The sequence below is a fragment of the Cloeon dipterum genome, chromosome 1, assembly GCF_949628265.1.
Source record: "Cloeon dipterum chromosome 1, ieCloDipt1.1, whole genome shotgun sequence".
In the NCBI taxonomy this organism is placed as follows: Eukaryota; Metazoa; Arthropoda; class Insecta; order Ephemeroptera; family Baetidae; genus Cloeon; species Cloeon dipterum.
In genome coordinates, this window is record NC_088786.1 from 24271526 (window position 1) to 24294883 (window position 23358).

The window sequence follows — 23358 nt, forward strand, 5'->3', positions numbered from 1 at the left end:
TATTTTGTACTTGGACGGCAGGAATAAACAAAAGTTAATACAAAATTGTATAGTCAATTATAATTAAAAAGTGTCATAATATAATATAATTAAAAAAGCTCATTTGACCTACTTTTAAACACATTTTCATTTCTTTATCTGGTTTTCTTTCAAGGGTACTTACTAATAGCCATCTGACGCTCCATGGACAGAATTAGATCGAAATAACAGAGAAGAGGAGATATAAACAAGGCATAAAAACATTTAAATATTCGCATCCTGTCAGCTTGAACACTTGTGCGATGCATGAGTCATATCTCATCGGGTGTTTAGCACACATTATGTTAATTTACGCATATCTGACAATCTTCTCTCTGTATTCGAAACAAGTTGATTCGCACGGCGGCTGGAAAACCCCAAAAGCGAGTAAAACAAGATCTGCTCGTTCGGAGAGTGCACGACGCGCGGACCAACCTCCTTTTGGCAACCTCTCTTCAGTTCAGAATCAACGGCTAAGAGGCCCTGTGCGAGAACAGTCGCGTCCACGGAGGGGAATTTGGACCTTCAAGGGAGGTAGGAGAGGCTCGCGGCTAGGCGGTGCCTTTTGCCTGAAGAGACGGCTTGCTGTCCGCTGAGCCAAATGAAGCTGTTCGCCTGCACCTTACTGCTCCTCTCGGCTGCTCTTTGCGCCCTGTCAGGTGAGAATGTGCCCAGAAGGGCTTAGGGTTCCAACGCGCTCGTCTGAAAAATTGTTAAACTCGTCTTGTCACTTTGGAATTTAATTTTTATCACCGCACAGCCCAAAACAAATCACTAGAATAGTTTCATTAGATTTTTCAGTGAATTTAAAAAAAATAAGTTTTCATTTTATGGCCGGTTGAGCATAATTATTTATTGAGTAACGTTGAATCACGAGAATAGCGAGAGTGTTAAATTTCCCATTTGATTCCGGTCTGATTGCGTTTATTTTCTCGAGGCGAGTTTTAACTTGGATTCGCACTGAACGGATTGCATAAGACAATACTCGATGATACGACCGGGCTGCACGTCGTTTTCCTGTTTGGCGCCTCTCGCAGTTGTTGTTATTCAGAGGAGCGAGCCTGCTTCACTCTTTTAATTGCGTTCCAATCGCCGTGTTCGCAGGTGTGGCGGAAGGCACGACGCAGAGGATCAGCGAGCAGAGTAAGTTGATCTCTCATCAGATTTTTAACGCGTTTGAAGCGTGCGTTTCGTGGGCTCATTTAAGTTTTTCTTTTGGTCAGTCAAAGACCAAGAGTCTTGTCGGTCTTATGCCCTTTTCTAACACATGCCCAAATATTTTCTTATAATTTTGTAATAATACTAAAATAATTGGTTACACATAAGAATTTCTGAAATGAAATTTTATTGCATGCCGTTTCCATGCAAATAATCTTTCCCCCTAATTTTATTCTAGTGTAATAATTACAGAGTGCCAAGAGTTTTTAGAGCGTGTTTCTCGTCCGCTCACATTTCTGCCGCTCACTGCTGAAGGCACCCCAGTAGTTGTAAAGGTGTCAGACTGTGAGGTCAACAATGTGCAGCTCATTGTCGGCGGCGAAGAAGCCAAGCTCGGCGAATTTCCGTACATGGTAAAACTCTCCGAGTATATTTGCTTGCCCTGGACGGCTAAAAGCTAACTTGAAATTATCCACGCTCTCACGTTCATTGAGGCGATCTGGGAGAGAAAAAATGGCATTGATAATTGCAGTTCATTAATGTAGTTAACGACGGCGATTGGCATTCGCCGATATTTGGCAGTTAATGGAGTGGAAAGCGATAAAACAATTTAGTATTGAGTGGATGTTAACCGCGCTTTAGCCACATTCACCGCGCACGCACTAAATATTCACAGCCTGTTGCTCAGCTGTTTTAACAGCTCTCGTTGGCAACCAATGTGTGCGAATTTTCGGTCCGGTTATTAGCGAGAGGATGCGACTGCTCATTTATTACCTTCGTGCATGCATTAGCAGAACAACCGGGCACTAAAAAAACCTTGCCCATGTTGAATTTTTAGGGGTTTAGCACTTGATACGTGTTTTTTGTTTACATTAGGTAAGCGTACCCTCATCTCTGTTTAATATATTTTGTCATTTCTTTTTCGCTGTGTTGCATCTTTTCTTTTAAAATTTGTGAATCAGCATTAAATGATAACAACCTTCCATGGGATTTATTAAAATAATTTTTGACAGGAATTTTTGTGTAAAAATAAGACTTGTAAAATTACATGAACGTATTTGCAAACCACAAAGTGAAAGCATAATATATGGTTGCAAAAAATGTTTAAATTTATATAAATTGGCATGCAGTATGGGCTGCATTAATAATTAACCAACAATTCATGAATATTAGCAGCACTCTACTGTGAGAAGTAAAGTTTTGGAATAGCTGTGAAGTAAATTCTATAATTTCAAATACAGATCTCAGGATAAGTGGATATTGTTTTCTATTTTAATTACAGAATGAGATTGTCACACTTTTTTAATTTAAAATCTCGAAATATGTTGCAATGGTCACGGAACAGAAAAAGTAATTCTTCCCGTTTTAAATGAAAACGACAGCAAATCATTGCAGAGATGCAACAAATGAAAAATATCAAGATCTCTTTGCAATCGAGATTCTTAAAACAAACAATATTTAAGCTCCTCAGCATCTCTCAAAAAAAAAGATAAAATAATAAATTTTCGCTAAATTGGGGTGCGCTTGTACGACACCCCGTGCCGATTTATCTGCCAGTAGCACTATACGGTGAGACATGGCCCAATTTAATCCACCGACGTTGTGTCGTGCCTAGATTTGGGATGAAGTGGGCACGTTGTAGAGCAATTAGCCCGTCCAGGTGTATTAATAATTGCAGCCGAGGCAGACTAATTTTGGCGTTTAATTAGGCGGCCCTGGGCTACGGGGAGGGCGAGCCGGAGTGGAAATGCGGAGGCAGCCTCATTAGCGAGCGCTATGTACTCACTGCGGCGCACTGCATCGGCCAGGACAGGTATGTAGATATGCATGAACTCTCGCGCCGACACGGGGTAAATAAATAATATGTATGTACTCACACGCTGCATGCACGAAACGTAGGCGGACACATTTGCATTTGCACACGCCAACAACTGCCTACAATCAAAGGAAAGTGTGCATGTGCCTGGCTGGTTGCGGCGAATGCGGCCTGTGCTGTGCCCTGGTGTGGTGCAACTGCATATAATGTGCCTGCGCTGCACTGTTCACTTTGTTGATTCAAACTCGTGTGCTTGCTTTGGGTGATTGATTATGGTTCAGTGTGCAGTGCACAGCAACAGCCGTGATAATGGAATTATTTGCCTTAAATTTCGCAATAATTGTTTTGGATAATTTTGCAGTCACACTCTTAATTTTATGTGTATTTTCTTTCACCACAACCGTTCTATCGAGCTTATGGATATTGCAAAATCAGTAATAATTTTACTGACCACGCAAATATATAGTTAGGCTTGCACCAAATGTTATTGGAATCAGGATTAATTTTGAGAGAGGCATAACCGTTGCAGGGAACGCTTTCTAGGAATTCTTCAAGGAATCAAATAAATTTTAGAATTGTGAATATTGCACATTTGTTGTCATATAAGGATAAAGTGGGCAAATGGGAATATAAAAAATGAGGGCATTAGCTGAAGAGTTGGCCGTAATGCACAATTGGATATTAACAGAGTATAAATTCCGAATTTTCTGCAAATCCGTCCCAAATAATTTAGCCAAAAACGCAGAAAATAGTGGAATGTTATGTTAAATCACTTTTTTAACTAACGAAACTGTTGGTACTCAGTTTCCTACCAAGAATGCCACCAACCTCGAGTGAAACGCCTTTCTCAGGAGTTTAGCCAAATTTGAACGGTTTCAGATTGTCACGAGTTCCCTGAATTAGCCGGTGCACTAGTTAACCGGCAAAATGCTGTAAATTTGAATATTTTAGACTGATATACCGTTATTTAAAATTGCACAGCTTAGCCAGCTCGACAACACCTCTCCAATTTGCGTATGTCGTCTTCACTGATACTATTATTGTGACCGATCTCTAATTCTTTCCCTTCTACCCTTTCTTAAAAAATCCTTTCATTTTTAAAGAAATAGACCATGTTGGACAATAATAATTATCTCTTTTATGAACGAAATCAAATTTATTAAAATATAATTTTGTTGAAATATCCAACTTCAAGACACGAAACAAAAAAAATGAAGGTGAACTAATCAAATCAATGTATAAAACTATTGAATTTAACTGTAACAAAACTAGCACCATTCAATTTTCACCTTTATTTCAAAGGCCGCTTTCAGGGTGGAATCGCTTCATGTTTTGAAATCAGCATTACGGAGACTAATGCATGTGTGAGCGTGAAATTGATTAGGATCCTTTGCCCTTTGCAATAACTCCCCGCATGAGAGGGTTGCCGTCCTGTGATTACTCTCTGTCGTTAATTTGGTCTGCCACTCTCTCTGTTTTACGCGCAGCTGTGCTCTTTTGATCGTAATAATTCAGGCACGTTTTTGTTTATTTTCGTCCTCATTATGAATAAATCAAATATTGACTTTTTGATACAGTACACAACACAGGCCGCACGGAATAATTAACAGGCTCGTCGAAAAACTGTTCACTATAAGCTCGATATTTTAAGCCTCACAAAGCGGCATTTCAGCGGTATTTTTTGCCAACATTACAATGGATATTCAAAAGATTAACGAAAAATGTTCAATCAAATCAATGACGATAATTATGTGTAAAGGTAACAGCGGCGATTTTAATTGGCGGTTTTGGGAATAAAAAAGTAGTGTATTTGTTTTTTATTGTGGTCATTCCGTGAAATATTCCATGACTGGTAAATTATGAACATTTTTACTCAAACAAATGATACTAAATATTAATTTAATATTTTTCTCGACAGTCGTTTGGCAGCAGAATTTGGCAGATTTTCCGCATGCTCGGCGACGAGCAGTTGGAGAGCATTTTCCACGCCAGCTCCTCCGTTTTCGCATGGTCCGACGCGCACAACGTGCGGTACATTTTTGCAAACAACAACGCGCGGCTGCGGCGTTTATTGATGCGCCGCGGTTCAACGCGCAAATTACAATATCGGTCTTAGGCTGCCGCGAATAAAACTCAAAAGGGCACGACCCGGTCGGCGTCTCGCCAACCACCGCTTTGCAATTCAGATGGGCGAACGGATAACAGAACCGCGGCGGGTTTTGTGTGCTCTCTTTCTCTCTCGGGAAAAGCGGCCGAATGGAAGAAAAGCAGCGTTCGCAATAAATCACGCGCACGCCTTCGTCTTGTTTATTTCATCCGAAAACCGGCCGCAGCGTGCGTCAAAAACAGTGGTTACAGTCCGCGGACGGAACTCGCATAGATGGAAAAAAAATTCACGCGTGCTTTGGTTTGGGGCACCATTAATAAATCGCATCATTAATCTCAGCTTTGTTGCCGCTGACTGACTAGTCGCAAAAATAAAAGAGTGCTCAGTTCATTTTTCTCTGATTGATCTGCGTCAGCAAGGGTGCTGCTCATCCTGCTCCATTCGTGAAACTCGCGATTTTCATAAAGGGCCAATTGATAATCTATCAACGTCTTCGTTCCGCAGGCCGCGAGTGGTGCGACTCGGCGAGCACGACCTCTCGACCAGCGATGACGGCGCCTCGCCCGTCGACTACAGAGTGCAATCGGTGATCGTGCACCCTGATTACTCCCCGCCGTCCAAGTACAACGACCTTGCCCTGATCAGGCTGGCAAACGACGTCAGATTCACTCAAAAGATCAGACCGGCCTGCTTGAACACGGAGTCGCCCTACGGAGGCAGCATGGTCATAGCCTCTGGCTGGGGCAAAGTTGGATTCAGTAAGTTGTGAAACTATTTTTAACGTCACTTAGTAAGAAAACTCTTCTTAGAAGGTAACCAGTTTTATTAAAAAGGAAGGGCAAACAAGTTTATTTTTTAATCGCAAGTGGGACAGCAAAAAAGCATTTGAATTATAAAATTTTATATAATACATAACCCAAATTTAAAAGGTCAAGTACAAGTGGAGGACCTAGAAGAAATATATTGCTTTAAGATTTCCAATGCCATTTTTCATAATAATCGAATTCAACTAAACAAATTAAGTAGATTTATGTCTTTTATTTAAATCAAATCTCTTTATTATGTCAAAATTGAAGCTTGATTTTTATTTTACGCAATAAGAATGCAAATCCCAGGATAAAGAAAATGAGTAATTTAGGCCTAAAAATCACAGGAAAAGAAAATTCAAACCGAATCAATCATATTTTTTCATTTGATTGAATAAAGATAGCACCCAAAAATTGTGCCAAGAGATTAATAACATAATTGATTTGTATTGTAACCAAACCCCATGGAAATAAGTATCAAGTCATCCTGATGTAAGTAAGGATTGCTGAAGTAGCCTGGGATTGGCCGGAATTGCAACAAAATACAATTCTGTGCACAATTTTTTTATTCAAATTTTTACCATGTTTTGACATGTAATTTTTGAAGTCTTAAATAATTTACTTTTAAATCTCTTTTCAAGGATGTAATAATTCCACTCTTTAAAAACGTTGCGAGGTTAGAAAAAATTTCAACCCACAAAAAATAAAAAGGCTGTTTACGAGTTTAATTTAAAAAAACCTCCAAGGAAAAGGCAGTGACAGCTCAGCAAAAAATATAAAGTACTCCTCCGTCCTCGAGAGCAGCAAATGAAGAAAAATGTTCTATTCCAGCCGAGTCGCAGAGCCCAAAGCTACTGAAAGTGGCATTCCCAATTGTGCGTGAGCAAGTGTGCACCGACCTGTGGGCCAACACCATCAAGGTTTCCCCCGCGACCCTCCCGCGCGGCATAGACCACGAGATCATGATATGCGCTGGGCAGCTTGACGGCGAGAAAGACACGTGTCTGGTAACGAGTCACCTCCTTGAGACTAATAATGCGCGGGTCTAATAAGCTCAATTAATGCAGGGCGACTCAGGAGGACCGCTGACGGTGCGAAGCGTTAACAACACGTGTATCAGCTATGTCGTCGGGATCACCTCGTTCGGCCGGTACTGCGGCTTCAGGAATTCCCCAGGCATTTACACGAGAGTTGCCTCCTTCCTTCCGTGGATCGAGAGGATCGTCTGGGGCGCAAGATAAACTTACGATTCAGATTAAAAATCCTGTATTTATTTTTGATAATTATTGTTCTTTGACAATTTTAGTTTAAAAACATGTCCAAATATGTTTGAGCTATGTGCTCTCTAGAATTTCCAATTGAAAAAGAAACTTACTTGGCGTAGACATTCTAATTCAATTCTCTTTTGTCCATGACTAAAATTTCAGCAGAGACAATTTTAATAAAAGTATAACAGTGATCTGGCAGAAGACTGCTTCATCTTCCGAAGATAGGCATTTATCCGAGTTAAATCATTTTTAAATATCACTGTCGGACAATCAATTATTAATTGCACCCTTAATGTAGGATCATATCGTTTTGCCGCATCTATATTTGTATGGCAAAGTGCATAATATATTGCTTTTAATGAATGTTCAGGAGGCTCGATGGATACAGTATTGCGTGCAAATAAAGTCTATCAATCATATTTAAGCCTTGTGCATTAGTTGTAATTCATTATACCTTTATGAATCAACATCAAAAGACTATAACAAAGGCAAGGAATTAATCGCAATCACTCTTGTTCACAAATCTCATTATGGCTGTGTAGATTGCAATCAAGAAAGGAGCATTATAAAATATCACACGGCAGGAAAGTTAAGTCAATATATCCAGCAGTAGAATTAATTTTCTGTGTGTTGGTATAGAATCTTAAAATAGCTTGTATAATGGGAAAGTAATATTTGCGGTTGAAGTTCAGAACACGAGCGGTGGCGGCTTAAATATCTCCAGCACAACGCACTTGTTCGGTTTCAAATAAAAGCAAACCAACCTGTGAAAAACTCAAAAGTGCCGTGCGCGGCCAAAATTTGCGTAGGGTTTCTCTAGAATTCAGCGGCGAGTAGCTCTGCCTCGATCCACATCGGCGGCTGTCAATAAAACAACGGGCAAAATCACACTTTTCGCTTTGCTCTCGTCAATTAATTAAAAAGAGAGTTACATCGCCGCCACTGCGCGCACTTTGCGGTGAGCGAAACACAATGATCGGCGGTACTAGAAATTTACGAGCACTTTTCGCCTTCGTTCCTTCTCGAGGAACTTATATTAGCCAACCACTTTCATTCTCAGCGATGGGAGATACACATACCTGGCCGTTAATTACGCGTTATCAACCAACTGCGGCGCTTGGTGGGCAGTGTTAATTAGGAGATTACGTCTGAACGAGCCAAGTGCATCAAAACTTTCCAAATGCAGCCATATACTATACTAAGTCTGAATTGTAAGAAGTGGTGGAAGGGACAGTGCATTAATGGGATGACATTTTTCTATTTTACGCATTGCTTTAAAATTGGATATTTCTTCTTGACCAAAAAACTAACTATTTTAAAGTTATTATGGAAGTTATATATCATTGTTTAATAAAATATTTGGAAATGATTTTCCCTAAAATGCGTATTTTTATTTTTTTAATTATTCTTTTCTTTGGGGCGTATTAATCTCTGGTAATATTTTAAACCACTCGCCCATTTGTCTTTTAGAAATTGTGAAAACCGTTTCTATGTGTTTTTTTTTTAGATTTTCTTGACACTATGCTGAAAGAAATTTATGATTCTACTTACAAATTAATAAACTTTCACATTTGAAAGAAAAAGTTAAAAACAACTTTCAGATATCAATGTTTCATTTTCATTAACGCGTCCCATAGCTAGTAAGGATTTCTCACTGCCCTGCGAGTGGGCATCGCTGGCGAGTGATTACTCACTGCAAATAAGTATATCTCCCTCTTCCCATAGTTTCTCTGCACACGTGAGTGCGGTGGCGAGGGCCAGTTGCGATGCAATAGAACTCGCACGTTTATTAATCGGAAGGAGTAGGTCGGTATTGGCCACATAACTCGCTTAACAAGAAGCCGTAGCAGCAGGGCTTCAAAATTATTGACTGCATACGCCGGCCCCGCGGCTCAATTCAGGCTGGACAGCACACGACGGAATACAGGTTGCCATGGCTGAAGGTAGGCAGGCACGTTTCTCCCTTACATCCCGACTCGAATTGTTTTCTTTGAATTATGCAGTCTCGAAATAATGGCTCGTGCCGAGAGCCCCTTTTTCTCGCTCTCACGTCTCACCCTTTCACACCACACGCCCGCCGAGCCAGCGAATTCGGCATGGGAGTCTGACACACAAATTAAGTTCCCCTATATAAGGAGTTTATTTATCCCCAGCTGAGAACTGCAGTTTCTGATTTATTTTTCATTAACAGCCCTTTCGGCGGGGTTAATAATCTAGAGAAAAAGACGCTAATTCAGAATTTCAAACAAGCCGGTTCTTTTTCTAACGATCCATTTATATAGCGATTTGATTCTGTTTTGTTTATATACTTAATTTGAATATTTTTCATTTTGTTACATTTTTGAAAGCCCAAAAATATTGATTTTAAATTACCCTTCAAAGTATAAAATTTAGTTATAGGACAGGTATGACATTAAGTTATCCGGTCGGCTCAATATAAACATTTCAGTTGATACTATACATACAATCAAGTCAAGGGCAAAAATCTTTAAAAAACCTGTCTGTTATTTATTTAACATGAGTCAACGCATTAACATTATTGTGATTTATTTATTGGACACCATCGGCGTACGACTTTAAATTACAATTTTTTATTCTTGCAGCTTGGGATAATGTTTAAGGTTTTTGAGACAGTCGAGTAAATGATAGTAAGCGAAGAATCATAATAGATATACACTTTCATTTTTCTTAAAAAAACTTTAACATTAATTTTGTTTTTGTCTTTAAATTTGTATTTCTGGTTGTTAAAACTTACTAACATTTTGTTTACCTTATACGCAATAAATTTGTAGTTCTACTATTTTATTGGGAGAAGTAAATTTTGAATCGAATAAAGTATTGGCTTTTATATGAGTTATAAGTTAACAGCTTTAATTACGTTGATTCTCTTTCAGCATTATTTTACATTTCCGATCAGTAGATGTAACGAGTGCAACTTCAGTGCAAATTGAAAATATTTCCATACATAAATATCGTCCAGTCATAGAATCTAGAGAAGAACAGAAAACAAAAAAGCATGATATGCTATGCCTGTCGACAATTCGATCATAATTCTCACGATACATACAATCGAAAGCTTCTAATAGAGTTTTAGCGACACGCAGTTCTGCCACTCAACACTCACTCAACACGATTTATCTCACAATCACACACAACATTTGGGGATTCTCGATCAGATATCCAATCTATTTCAAGAATGAATATTGCACCTATATCTTCACTCGCGTTGCATGTTTACGAATAATCATCAAGCGTTCTTGAAGATACTAAAATAAAAAATTTAAAGCAGCTGTTATTATTCATGATGCCTTTATCTCCGGACGGGATTCATTAAACGACTGCTTTCACAAAGCTACACTGGAAGATAGATCCGAAATGAGATGTCGAGGAGTACTAGACAAATATTGGCCCCTCTCTTCGCCGTCAAGTCACGCCAACCGCCTGTCTCACAATAAAGGGCTTTGAATATTTCATCGCAAGAAAGAGGCCGGCGAGTATAAAACAAAAAATCCACCTGTGTGAAATGCCCATTCTGCTCCTCGCGTGAAATATTCAAGCTCGGGCCCACTCCATAAAAGCAGCATTATTTCGCTCGAGTGTAAGGAATAGAGCCAAGGACGTCCCTTTTTATGTCTTTCTTACTTATTAATGTCGCGCAAAATGACGCGATGACTTTTAATCCTGGTGAAAATCGGTGCCTTGAGGGAAATTTCGGTGCGGATTGAAAGCCGGTCGCGCTTACAGTGTTTTTACATTCTAGAAAGTCGTTTTTTCTCAATATTTTTGTTTCGAGTGATATACTTATGAGCGGAGCAACGAGCAAAACCAGTTTAGTACTTTACCGACCGCTCCGGAGAGAACGCGAGTGCGCCGAGGACGTACTTTGCCGCGAGTGCATGACATAAAGTGCATAACCTACATTTTGAGGCTGACTTTAGCGCTCTCGACCGACCCATCTCGACTCGCAGGAGCAGCTGAATTATTTTCCACTATATATTACTCCGGCTCCGCGCACGCCGCGCCGCTCATGCTTAAACTCAATTTTCTCCGGGAATTTTTCAGCACATTTAAAACCACGAGCGGCGTACCTTTTCATTTGCATAATGAGCACGAAACTCAAGCCTCTAAGTGCCCTGCGAAAGCATAGTGGAAATCCACGCGTTAAAACGACTTCATTCCAGCATCACGCAGATATTTTCTTCATTGCATAAAAGCGGAATGTTTTGCGTGACCGCAAAAACCATTTTATATTCTATTAGCATAAAATTTGATGCGGCTCGGAAATCGATATTATGTTACTAATACACTCGCATGAAAAAGAGATGCTGCAATGCCAATTCAATCAAGTAAGTAATTGAGGTGAGGCAACACACGCAGCATCAATTTAATTAACAAGACCATCACGTTGTTTGCAGAGACTGAGAGCCGTGTCGGTTGTTGATAGGCATCAGCTTGCTTGTGTAGTGTGGTGAATATTTGATTGATTTGCACGGCGTGTTGCAGTGCTGCCAGGAGTGGTCAAATGCGGCGCCTTCGACTACGACGACGGCACCCGCTATGTCGGCGACTGGAATGCAAAGGGCCAAAAGCATGGCATGGGCCACCTCGTGCTGCCCGACGGCACCCGCTATGACGGTGCTTTCAACAACGGCCTCTGCGGCGGACTCGGCGTCATGAGCTTCCCCGACGGCGCCAGGTCTGAGCACATAGCATAATTAAATGATTTACCGACCGCCGGCATATCAGCGTCCCATTAATTATGATTATGCAAATAAATGCCTTAGGTACGAGGGCGAGTTCATGCAGGGCTGGTTCCACGGCCACGGCGTCTTCTGGAGATCGGACGGCATGAAGTTTGAGGGAGAATTCCGTGGAGGACGAATTTGGGGACTAGGTAACACCACTTGCTATTGACCTCTTGCATAGACAACCCATGATGTGCTAACATCACAACAGTCAGATTTATATTCTGTGCCAGAATTTTTAAACACAAGAAATTTGATAGGAAATCCCACATTACTGTCTGCACGAAAAAATCTGACAGGGGTTTTAAAAGGAAAAGTTTTAATATTACAACAGGTATTAATAAAAGATTCAAAGATTCACATGGCATGTTTGAAATTTCATTTTTAGAAAAGATTTCTAAGGTAAAAATTGTAGTATTTATTTTGCAAATTGACCATTTAATTATATCCATTTTTTACAAACAAAATATCTTTAGATACTGGACTGATTTACAGATTTTTTTTGTATTTGGACGTGTGGCAAGCCATTACGCGAAGCTGCCCCTTAAGACTCATTTCTTAATCTAATTGCAGCCCACCTTTATATATTTATTCAGTTGATTATGTAATTCTAACCGAAGCGTAAAAAAATTACCAATCTTAAACTGATGTAATTAAATATCATTGCCCTAGGATTGATCACCTTTAGCGACGACACTCATGGTTTCCCACGTAACGAGGGTTACTTCCAGGATTGCCGATTTGTCAGGAAGAAGATCTGCCCTGACGTGATCCAGCGAGCGCAGAAGGTGGCCATGATGGCCAGGGCGCAGTGCGACAAGTGAAATCGTTCAGCGGAGCACCAACTACATGCCAAAGATATTGATTGTGGCGCCTGATAATTTATCATTCAACTTGAACATTTAATTGTAAACAAATTCTGGTCAGCTTTATCTGTGGCGTCATTTTGCCAAACTATTATATGGATCTTCTACTGCCTTATAAATGAAGTGTTTGCAGTTTTATTGAAGTCAACAAATAATGTACTTGTAAACAACAATAAATAATTTCGTTTAAATTCATTTTCCCTCTAAATTGCATTAAATTCCTTTGGTTCGAAAAATCACGACCGCTTTTAGCTCCGGAAAATGGCCAATCCTAAATTTTGCAATGGACTATTACTGGTTTTTGGAAATCACGTTCTTCGAGAAAACCGCGGTAATTTGTAAATCATGTAAGCGGAATTTGCGGTTTTGCCGCAATCAAATTGACTCACAAATAATTATAGGCTAATGAAATAATTAGCATTCCTCTGGTGGAGTAGGAGCACTCCCAGCACTTTTCGGCATTCGCGAGTCTGCTCATATATCAGTGGCGGACTTTGCGCGGCCTTGCCATTTTGATGAAAATTTGAACACTTCCTCTTGACGACGCGTACGGCAGTGTTTGCGTCCTATCATCACTAAATTGCTCACTCAGCACTCGGGGGTGTGTTCGCGTCGCGTACAAATAATTAGATAGACCGGCCTCTAAACAAACACGATTGCACTTGAAGCGTATAAAATAATAAGCGGCTAATATAGTGTGCAGAAGGGAGCAGAGAATAACGCGAAGCAGCCGCGACTGCTTAATTATTTTCAGCGATTTCGTAATCGCCGCCTCGCAGCACAGCACCCAATCTTCACGACACACGCACGAAAGCCGAAACTTTCTCAGCCGCGCGCGGCGATAATCACGCTACGTAATAATATGCGCCTCATGTCATCTCATCTGACAATGCTGTGGCAGGGAAATTCTCTCTCTCTTTCTCTCTCATTTGCAAATTGCTGTTTTGTTTCCTCGGCATTATGGGAATGGGGCCAATTCAAGTTCAGCCCGTGAATGGAGCTGCCGAGATAAGGAAGGAGTTTCTTTTTCGAGCACTTTAACCTTCGCAGGTGACGGGTTCGCCTGTAGCGAGAGAGAAGAAGGAGCATCTCCACGGCGATCGAGGTTACCTCAGAGATGCGCACATTCGCTTTTTCGCTCTATGGGCAATCAGACATTTGAGCAAATCTCGCTGCCATTGTAGCCAGCTGAGGCTGGACGACCTTTCTCTCTGTCGTCGCCGACGTTGCTTCGCCAGGAAAGCGAGTGCAGAATTCGATCTCGCCGTGGGAATAGCTTCAGCATTTTCGCATCTACTCCAGACGTCGGGATTTTGTTATTTTAACAGGTTTGCTTTGAATTTCAAATTTATTTTTCTGTCGCCTATGTTTTTATTTGTTATTTCCCGGCACATGGTGACAGGCTTTTTATTTTATTTCCATAAAATTCGCTTTTATTTGCTTTCAAGAATTTTCTTTAGAAAATATCCTCCGCTATAATATACTTTCACAAGAGGAAAGTTTTATTTTTATATAAAAATTCCAAAAGTTAAGATTCATTATACCTAAAGAAAAGCTTATTTGTAAAAAGCGCGCTATGGCTCATCTCAATAGCGGGATGACTGTACAAGTTGCAAATTTCGCTTTTCGTCTTTGCAACAACCGAAAAGGAGAGATCGAGGAAAAGTGTGAAGGCTGTTCGGTTCAGGCATCCACCGCGTGAGAGTGAAGCAAGATCTCTATCCTCGACGCTCATTTCTGCGTGTGACATTTGACCTATGGTCGCGGCACACGCGGCAGCCGATGTTTACGGACTAATTATAATCTCACGCACTCAAATTCGGATTGCAGCGATGGCCTCCAAATCGAAATCGCTGCGATTCTGCAGCCTGCAAATCCTGCTGCTGGCTCAATTAGCGATGGGGCAGCAGTTCAGAATTGGCAATAACGTTGCCGCTAGCAAAGTCAATATGCCAACGATATCCAATATCGAGGCGGACGCTTTTATCAGCAGGGCTTTCCAGGCCATGGAGCAAAAGTTCCAGAAACAAGGAGGCATAGGTAGACAAAAACAACAACAACAAATCTGGTGTTTAAGAGCTATCCGTCATTTTCAGAGAGTAGTAAAAAGGACAAAAGCCAAAATTTGACTGAAATGGCGCTCATAGCCGAGGAGGCATCCAAATACATTGTACACTCGTGAGTATTTCAAACTATGCAATGCTTAATCGTTTCATCTGCGTCCATTTTTAGATTTAACCTTAACCGAGATCAAGTGATCCACGGTCTGCCACTGGTGGACATCAGAAATACGCCTCTGGGCAAAAATTGTCCTATCACCGTCGAGCTCCCGTGCCAACCTCGAAGGTACAGGGCACATTCAGGGTTTTGCAACAACGTGCAAAATCCACACTGGGGCACAGCGAATACTCGGCTGCTCAGGTTTCTCCCACCTGACTATGGAGAAGGTAAAAAATATTTTTAATTTCATATTTGGGAAGAAGCAAATAATAGTTTTTAATTACTTAAATAATTTAATTTTTTCACTCCCTCTTATAGCTTCAACTTAATATTACATTACAAAATTGTTGGTAGATGTACTCGAGGTCATAATGTTTCATTTGAAATTAAATGCAATTACGTCGATATATAGCGAGCTGTTTTTATGTAGCAATGAAGAGCAGGAAATTTCTGTACTGTTAAACAATAATAAACAGCTCACAATACTCGAAGATAGATGCTTTTAATTTCTACTTACAATTAAAATTTTTTGACATTTTGTATACATTTTATCTTTAAAAATCCCACAAAAATTATTTCTCTCTTTTAACCTCATTATTTGTAGACACCTGTTTATAAAATAATTAAAATATTTAAAACTGGTGTGGCTTTTAAATGTAGGTGTGAGTATCCCTCGACACAGTGTGAGCGGAGAGGGCCTTCCGAGTGCAAGCACCGTGTCCGAAGGGATCAGAGAGTCGCAGCACCAAGTGTCCAACCACTCGCACCTGATGCCCATCGTGGCCGTGTGGGGAGAATTCGTGGCCAACGATATTTTTCACGCACCGCGAATGTCAGGTGAGTGAATGAGTTTCTCTATCCGGGGATATGCAACTGGCACGACACGGTCGCCGCGCGGTACAGCGTCAGCATTGTCCGCCGCTAACGAGCGGAATAATGTACGCGGCAGCGGAAGTTATTGTGTTCCTTTTGATTAGCGGGTGAAAGAAATCGTATAAATACACACTGTTTGAAAAAAAAACGCTGACGTTGCTGCTGTCAGTTGGTGTAATTATGAGGAGGAAAAGTTCGCTTGCTCGCTAGGAAACACTCAGCAGGTGCTCTTTTCATTTTAATTGGATCCGCCCGCGATGAGTATATTTTCAAAAGAATCCGTGCGCTTTTCAAAAGAGAGCGAAATTCATTTTTCTCCGCTCTGCGCTTTGTAGCCAAATGCACGCTCGCTGGCGGCTACAATTTTCATGTAAGCTGAGCAATTTCCTTTCATCGCCATTTTCGCGGCAGCCGTCACGAGATGTTCTATTTCAGGCAGTCAATTAAGGCATGCATATCTATCCACGACCCTCTCTCACTCGAGCCTTTGTCTTGAATCGTATCGTCCCCGCAGGTTCAAAAGGCGAGCGCCTGAAATGCTGTTCCATCAGTTTTAATGAGTTCCACGAGGAGTGCTTCCCCATTGGCGTGACTGACAACAATTTCAAGCACGAGAAGAAATGTCAAGAGTACGTGAGATCGGCCACAGCACCGCGCATCGGCTGCACTTTGGGTGGGTAAACTAATTCTCGTTTGTTAAATTCTGAAGCAACGTGAAGGCGAGTCGCAACTTGGCGCCGCTCACTCTGCAAAATTCGCAATTTCGCAGGCCCAAGGGAGCAGCTGAACAAAGCGACGTCCTACCTTGACGGCTCGGTTGTTTATGGAAATTCTTACGAGGAGGCCAAATTCTTGCGGACCGGCTCGAAGGGTCAGCTTCGCAGTTTCGTCACCAACAGTGGCAAGCACCTGCTGCCGCTCGCAGATGAGACCAGAGACTGCCAAAATTCCCAGTAAACAATTTTTGACGGTCATCAAATAAATATAAAGCAGGCTGGCATTTGCGGCGCTCACCTTCTTAAACGCCAGTGCATACACACACGTGCGCGCAGGGAGGAAAAGGACTTCTTGTTAAAGTTTCATCTTGTGCAACCCCTGCCGGGCTCGTGTTATGCAACTGGCATGCCTCACATGCTCAACAAAAAGTATATTTTATCTCTCGGAGCGAAAACCCGCTGCCAAGCACGTAGACTTTTTGTTGATCTTAAAAAGACATGTCAGTAGTCGCTGGCAGAGCCCGAATTAATGTTTAAAAGATTAATTTTCATTTCCCTCATCTCCCTGTTGTTGAGGGGTATGCTATAAGAATTCTTGATGCAACGAGTGACGTCACAAAGTTTTTAATATAAAGTTTGTTCAACATGACTACACTGGGGTTTGAGAGAGCAAATAATGCCAAGCTTTTTTGAAGTAATCTCGGTTAACACGATGGGGAAATACAGGCCATGCACTAGTGCAATCCAGATTTATTGATTAACGCGTGCTTGTTGTGTGCAAAAAAGGTGCTTTTTGGCCGGCGACCCCCGGGTTAACGACTATGGCGAGCTCACCGCGCTGCACACTTTGTTTTTGCTGGAGCACAACAGATTGGCAAGCGAGCTGGCTAATTTGAATCCGCACTGGGGCGACGAGACCATCTACCAAGAGGCGCGGCGTATTGTGGCCGCCCAGATTCAATACATCACCTACAACGAGTTTTTGCCCGTGCTGCTCGGCCAAGTGAGCTAAACTTGCAACTCACTCGGTCATTTATAGCACATTGTAAAACTTTTGTCCCGCAGAACTTGATGGATTTTTACAAAATGAAGCCGCAAAGCGCCGGCTACAGCTCGGGGTACGATCTGGATTTCAACGCTGCCATTAGTAACGGCGTGGCAATTACCGCGCTCCAATTTATTGCCTCCTCTCTGCCAAATGCTTTTAACTTTTACAACGAGGCAAGTTTAGTGCTACCAATCGCACCGCCTTCCGATCTCTAATCTGAATACTATTGTTGCACAGAAAAAATCAAAAGTCCAAATGTCTGATGGCATTAACCACGTGCTGAACGGTCTCCTGCAACATCTCAGCGAGGAACGGAACACCGCTGACGAGCCTAAAAAAGGTAGTAAAATATGAATTTTTGAAAATGAGGCTCATTCTTCTTGCGCTTCAGACACCGCAGCGCAAATAATTCAACAAGGCAGGGACCATGGCATCCCAAGCTACACCAAGTGGAGGCAGTTTTGCAACCTAACAAAAGTGGATAATTTCCTCGACTTGGCGGAAGTGATGTCGATCAAGTCGATGTCGGCGCTCAACAAAATCTACAAGTACATATTTTACGCGTGGCGGGCGTAATGCGGAGCAAATTTAATTTGCGTGAAAAATTTCAGTGACGTCGACGATATCGATTTGTTTGCCGGAGGGCTCTCGGAAAACCCACTCGAAGGAGCTCTTGTTGGACCAACATTTGCCTGCCTGCTCGGCCTGCAGTTCCACTACTTGAAGCACGGTGACAGATATTGGTTTGAGAACGACCTGCCCCCCTCGGCTTTTACGCTCGGTGAGCACTCGCTCTTTGCGCGCGATCTCTCTTGTGTTTTCGCAAATTCGGCGTTCTCCTCATTTTCTTTTTTCAATTTAGATCAGCTCACCGATATCAGAAGGACGAGTCTGGCGCGCATTCTCTGCGATAACGCAGAAATTCACGCCATCCAGCCGCAGGTCTTCCTTGAAGACGACGCGTACTTGTAATTAATTGTATTTTGACGACCTCCACGGTCGATTAATATAGCGCGCGCGTTGCAGGAACCACAAAATAAATTGCAGGGGCAACGCGTTGGACAGAATGACTCTAAAGCCGTGGCACGTCTCGTCGCCTAAATTTATACTGCCACCAACTTTGCTGAGCGAGGCCTTTTCCGTAGCCAAAGAGGACGCGAGCAAAGTTTTGGCTCAGGAGCTGTCGCTCTTCCAAAACAGTAAATAATAATTTAAAGCTCGAATTGCGGATGCTGACAAAAGTTCCCTTTCGTGCAGAAAAAACCGCACACCCGCACTCGCCCACCGGCACGGCGTTTGGATTCAATCGGCCCACCATCCAGGCGACTGAAATTGCCAACACGTCGCTTCTGTTGCAATTCGCCTCTGCCAGTTTCGTCAGCAGCTTCCTTCAGGGGTATATATACATTTTAAAATGCGATATATTCGCGCAAGCTGCCCCGCGGGAATCGGTTTCTAGCCCACTCACTTTTCAGACAACTCGCCGACCCAGAAATCGGCCACAGCGGACCAGCTCCACGCGACCTGAAGGAGCTGCTCAGTCTGCTGCCGACCGTCGATATTTCAGAAGAAATAGTTATTCCTAGGGTGTTTAAGTGCGACGAGCAGACCTTGCCTTGCGACCATACAAGCAAGTTCAGAACGGCGACGGGCTGGTGCAACAACCTGAAAAGACCTGAGCTCGGAAAATCACTTAGGGCATTCACGCGCCTGCTGCCCTCCTCGTACGATGATGGTAAAGTTTAATCGAGACTTTGCTAAAGCAAATGTGACCGAATTTCTGCTTCAAGGGCTGAGCATCCCCCGAGCAACGTCTCTTATTGGAGGGCCACTTCCGAGCGCTCGACTTGTTTCGACCAGCATCCACGACGACATCAGCTTCCCTCACACTAGATACACACTCATGTTTATGCAGTTCGCCCAGCTGCTCGACCACGATCTTACGCACACCCCAGTTCACACAGGTGAGTGGAATTAGTTGAGTAAACATCCTTGGTGAGCGCGTCTTATAATTTAGGTTTCCAAAACTCCATTCTCGAGTGCAAAGAGTGCGACTCTCAGGTGACCCTCCACCCCGAATGCTATCCAATTCCGGTGCCCGCAAACGATCCTTACTACCCCAACATTAACAGCACGACCGGGAAGCCAGTATGCATCCAGGTCACCCGCTCCCTGCCCGGCCAACTCACCCTTGGCCCGAGGGAGCAGTTGAACCAGGTCACCGCCTTCATCGATGCCTCTTTCATTTACGGGTCGGACTCGTGCAAAATGGAATTACTCAGATCGAACGGTGGCTTCCTAAATGTCACCAGACACCCCAACAGAGGCAAAAGCTTGATGCCCCAAATTACGACGCATCCCGAGTGCAGATCGCAGTCTGGAAAATGTTTCAATGCCGGTATTTGAGAGTTGGATACAAAAAACGTACGCGGTGAGACAGCTCTTTTTTCTCAGGTGATGCGCGTTCGTCCGAACAGCCAGGTCTCGCTGCGATTCATACGGTTTTCATGCGAGAGCACAACAGAATTGTTGCCGAATTGTCTAAGCTAAACAGGCACTGGAACGCTGATACGCTTTATTTACACGCGAGGCGAATTTTGTCCGCGGTCACGCAGCACATGGTTTACAGCGAATTTTTGCCACGACTGCTCGGCATGGAAGGCATCCAAAAGTTTGACTTGGCGTTGCAAGGCAGTGGATATTACGAAGGTATCCTAAAAATATCATACTCATAAATTTTCATTCAGTTCGATTTTTTACTCGCCGTCATAGGTTACGACCCCACATGCGACGCAACAATAGTCAACGAGTTCGCAGCAGCCGCTTTCCGGTTCGGCCACAGCCTCCTGAAGCCAAATTTGGGCAGAATGGATCACTTGTTCGGGCACTCGGGTCCAAGCGTGCGGCTGCGTGACACTTTCTTCAACCCGGACCTTTTGTACGAGCCAGGAATGGTCGACGAACTGCTCAGAGGCCTAGCCACCACCCCCATGGAGAACTTGGACAATCACATTACCGAGGAAGTGACTAACCACCTCTTCGAAGACAAACGAATCCCTTTCTCGGGAATGGATCTGGCTGCTATCAACATTCAGAGAGGTTTGATATTTTTTAAATTTACCAAAGCAGAAACTAAAAAGTGTTAAACAGCTCGTGAGCATGGTATAACCGGATACAACAACTACAGAGAGCATTGCAATCTGACCCGCGTGAGCTCTTTTGACGACCTTCGAGGAGAAATTCCCGACAACCTGATTAGATCCTTCAAAAGAATTTACAAACACGTGGACGACATCGATCTTTTCCCCGGTGGTTTGGCCGAGAGGGCCATTTTGGGAGGTTTGGTCGGACCCACCTTTGCTTGTATCATCGGCAGGCAGTTCCACGTGCTAAAAAAGTGCGATCGGTTTTGGTACGAGAACTCAGACCCGTTGGTACGATTCACGGAACCACAGCTGGAGGAGATCCGACGGGCGACCCTCTCGAAAATCGTGTGCGACAACTGCGACGGCGTGACGTCCATCCAAAAATCGCTCATGGACCTGGTGCACCCATTCATGTGAGTTTCATTCCCTGTATGCTTTCAGCTTCACTTGCTACACGTGTAATTTTTACGGCATCGAATTTCGAATTATCGAGATAAGCACTGTTCGTGCGGACGATATAACATACATGGATAAAACGTCCATTAAAAGTTTATTGCCACACGGGCCGTTTTGAATTTTATCTTTCTGCACGCTTGATTGGCTTTCGCGAGACAGGCGCGGATCAGAGCGAGCGGCATAGCGGTGGCGAAATCAATTTGCGCGCAAACTCTGCCAGGAAAATAGAGTCGTTAATTTATCGAGCGGGTGCACAAAAATCATGCATGCTTTCCGCGTCGATGATTTCGCAAAACGCTGGACAATTCTGCCGTTCTTGCGAGTGGCAGGCTCGGCGGCTGCATTCATCGCAGCTCGTTTCATGCATATTTTATAAGCTTGTCGAGAGTGAGCGTTACGCATTCATGGATTTCGAATTCGGAATGCGCCATGTCTAAAAATGGAAACGAGCGAAGCGAGTAAATATTGCATGAGTTAAGAAATGCCGTAAAATTTCGCCCCTCGCACTGCTGAAAAAACAAATTTCCATTCTGGAAAGCTTTTAAGTTTAAAATTTGTGTTTATATTTTATGGATCAGCAACACAACTGCAACCTCATTTTCGGAGCGAAGAATGAGGAATTAAAATTTTTAACAGAGGGACAAGAATTTAAATACTATGAAAAAACTAATCGAACAGTCTTGAATTGTCGATCAAACTCAAATATAACTCTGTTTTAATAGTTTTGATTTGAGCATTGAAATTAAAAGTCAATCAAATGATTATCATACATTCTCTTGGGATTTTCACAGTTTTAACAAAATTCATTCCGCAGGAACCCACGAGTGAAATGCAAATCTCTTCCGTCGATTGACCTGAGTCTGTGGAAGGAGCAAAAGTCGTGCACAAAGGAAGGACAGGAAATCGAATTGGGCGCCACCAAGAAAATATCACCCTGTGTCATGTGCACCTGCACTTCGGAAGGGGTGAGTGGCTTCCAGCCAAGTCGATGCTAATCACTTTACGCTGGCATTTGGCACGAAAACAATGAATACCCACCTCATTGATTCTACTTTCAGCCGCTGTGCCAATCGCTCAAGATCGGAAATTGCTTCCAACTGGCTAGCACGTTCAAACCAGAAGCCGTCCTCGAGGACAACGTGTGCAAGGTTCAGTGCGCTTTCATCTTCAGGGCACTACCTAAAGTCACCCTGAACACAAACGAGCTGCTCGGCTTTTCGAGCGGTAAAAATTAGGCCCGCACAAAAACCACGTGCATAGCCGTTTTCATTTGCGACTCGAATTGGCGAGTAAATAGCGGTGCTCTCTGTAAATTATTCAGCGGCCGTGTTTATTTTTGCTATGCATATGTAAAAGGGAATACAAAACGAGACGATGTAGAAACACTAGCTCGTTTGTTCAACAAAAGATCCTTTTTCAGGCATGCAGTTACGCTGCACGGACGTACGTCATGATGTAAATTTTTGAATAAATTTCTACGTTTAGCACATTTGGCAAGTTTTGCTTTGACCCGTGGCTCTATGCTCTTACCTCTCTCTCGCCCACATGGAACGCATCGATCCAGGCCTGGAATCTGGGCTTAACGCGGATGAAATATGGTCCCTTTGGGTCTAAACCAATGATCTGGTCAGTGATTTTTTCTCCTGCCAAGTTTCCGTCCGCATTGAAACATTGAGTGCAAATACTCACTTCCTCAAATACATCACCATAACAAGATTTTCTACAATCCATCTCTCTTATACTCGCAAACATCAAACAAATCCACTCTTGAAGCAATTGCGATTGGCATAAGTGAGTCACTTGGAAAATTATGCGTCTCGCAAACAAAAATTAAATTCTTCTGATCATCTGGCTGGAACAAGTACCATTTGTCTTCACCCGTTCAGCTCAATTAAGCGCATACAAGTAAACTTATACGATTGTTTGCACAAACAGAATGACTGGCAGCCAAGAGAAAAAGTCCCCGTTCGCTCAAGCGTTTAAAACGAGACCATATGCAGCATGCAACGAGTCTTGGCTGTGCCTTTGTATATGGAAAGTCGCCTGTAAGTAGGCAACGCTCTTGCAGAGCTGCTCAGCAGGTTGCCTCCATTTAAGGTCGCATATCGACTCCTT

The 23358-nt window shown here is 42.7% G+C and overlaps 3 protein-coding genes across 3 annotated transcripts; all 3 read left to right on the forward strand.

The window, feature by feature from the left end:
* Positions 1-374: 374 nt before the first annotated feature.
* LOC135948087 (venom protease-like) lies at positions 375-7592 on the forward strand. Its single transcript, XM_065497158.1, has 7 exons — positions 375-677; positions 1123-1161; positions 1429-1589; positions 2886-2989; positions 5604-5857; positions 6737-6912; positions 6973-7592. Exons 1-7 carry the CDS (start codon positions 620-622, stop codon positions 7144-7146), a joined length of 966 nt encoding a protein of 321 aa, XP_065353230.1. The 5' UTR covers positions 375-619; the 3' UTR covers positions 7147-7592.
* Positions 7593-8950: 1358 nt separating this feature from the next.
* Positions 8951-12979, forward strand: rtp (retinophilin). Its single transcript, XM_065497166.1, has 4 exons — positions 8951-9116; positions 11677-11869; positions 11958-12067; positions 12591-12979. Exons 1-4 carry the CDS (start codon positions 9107-9109, stop codon positions 12740-12742), a joined length of 465 nt encoding a protein of 154 aa, XP_065353238.1. The 5' UTR covers positions 8951-9106; the 3' UTR covers positions 12743-12979.
* An 879-nt stretch (positions 12980-13858) lies between these two features.
* LOC135948084 (uncharacterized) lies at positions 13859-22732 on the forward strand. The gene is made up of 23 exons (XM_065497156.1): positions 13859-14112; positions 14615-14824; positions 14881-14962; positions 15017-15231; positions 15665-15841; positions 16392-16550; positions 16647-16830; positions 17380-17596; positions 17659-17814; positions 17879-17981; positions 18033-18189; positions 18253-18422; positions 18504-18609; positions 18668-18840; positions 18899-19037; positions 19117-19376; positions 19432-19605; positions 19659-20039; positions 20096-20350; positions 20414-20740; positions 20792-21200; positions 22058-22208; positions 22302-22732. Exons 2-23 carry the CDS (start codon positions 14617-14619, stop codon positions 22476-22478), a joined length of 4380 nt encoding a protein of 1459 aa, XP_065353228.1. The 5' UTR covers positions 13859-14112; positions 14615-14616; the 3' UTR covers positions 22479-22732.
* Positions 22733-23358: the final 626 nt, after the last annotated feature.

Coding starts and splice junctions, on each gene's coding strand:
- rtp (XM_065497166.1), top strand. Junction 11,870..11,957: donor AGCTTCCCCGACGGCGCCAG/GTCTGAGCACAT, acceptor TAAATGCCTTAG/GTACGAGGGCGAGTTCATGC. Junction 12,068..12,590: donor AGGACGAATTTGGGGACTAG/GTAACACCACTT, acceptor TCATTGCCCTAG/GATTGATCACCTTTAGCGAC.
- LOC135948087 (XM_065497158.1), top strand. CDS start 620: ATGAAGCTGTTCGCCTGCACCTTACTGCTCCTCTCGGCTGCTCTTTGC. Junction 1,162..1,428: donor GCAGAGGATCAGCGAGCAGA/GTAAGTTGATCT, acceptor TAATAATTACAG/AGTGCCAAGAGTTTTTAGAG. Junction 5,858..6,736: donor CTGGGGCAAAGTTGGATTCA/GTAAGTTGTGAA, acceptor GTTCTATTCCAG/CCGAGTCGCAGAGCCCAAAG.
- LOC135948084 (XM_065497156.1), top strand. CDS start 14,617: ATGGCCTCCAAATCGAAATCGCTGCGATTCTGCAGCCTGCAAATCCTG. Junction 17,982..18,032: donor CGCTGACGAGCCTAAAAAAG/GTAGTAAAATAT, acceptor CTTGCGCTTCAG/ACACCGCAGCGCAAATAATT. Junction 21,201..22,057: donor GACCTGGTGCACCCATTCAT/GTGAGTTTCATT, acceptor TTCATTCCGCAG/GAACCCACGAGTGAAATGCA.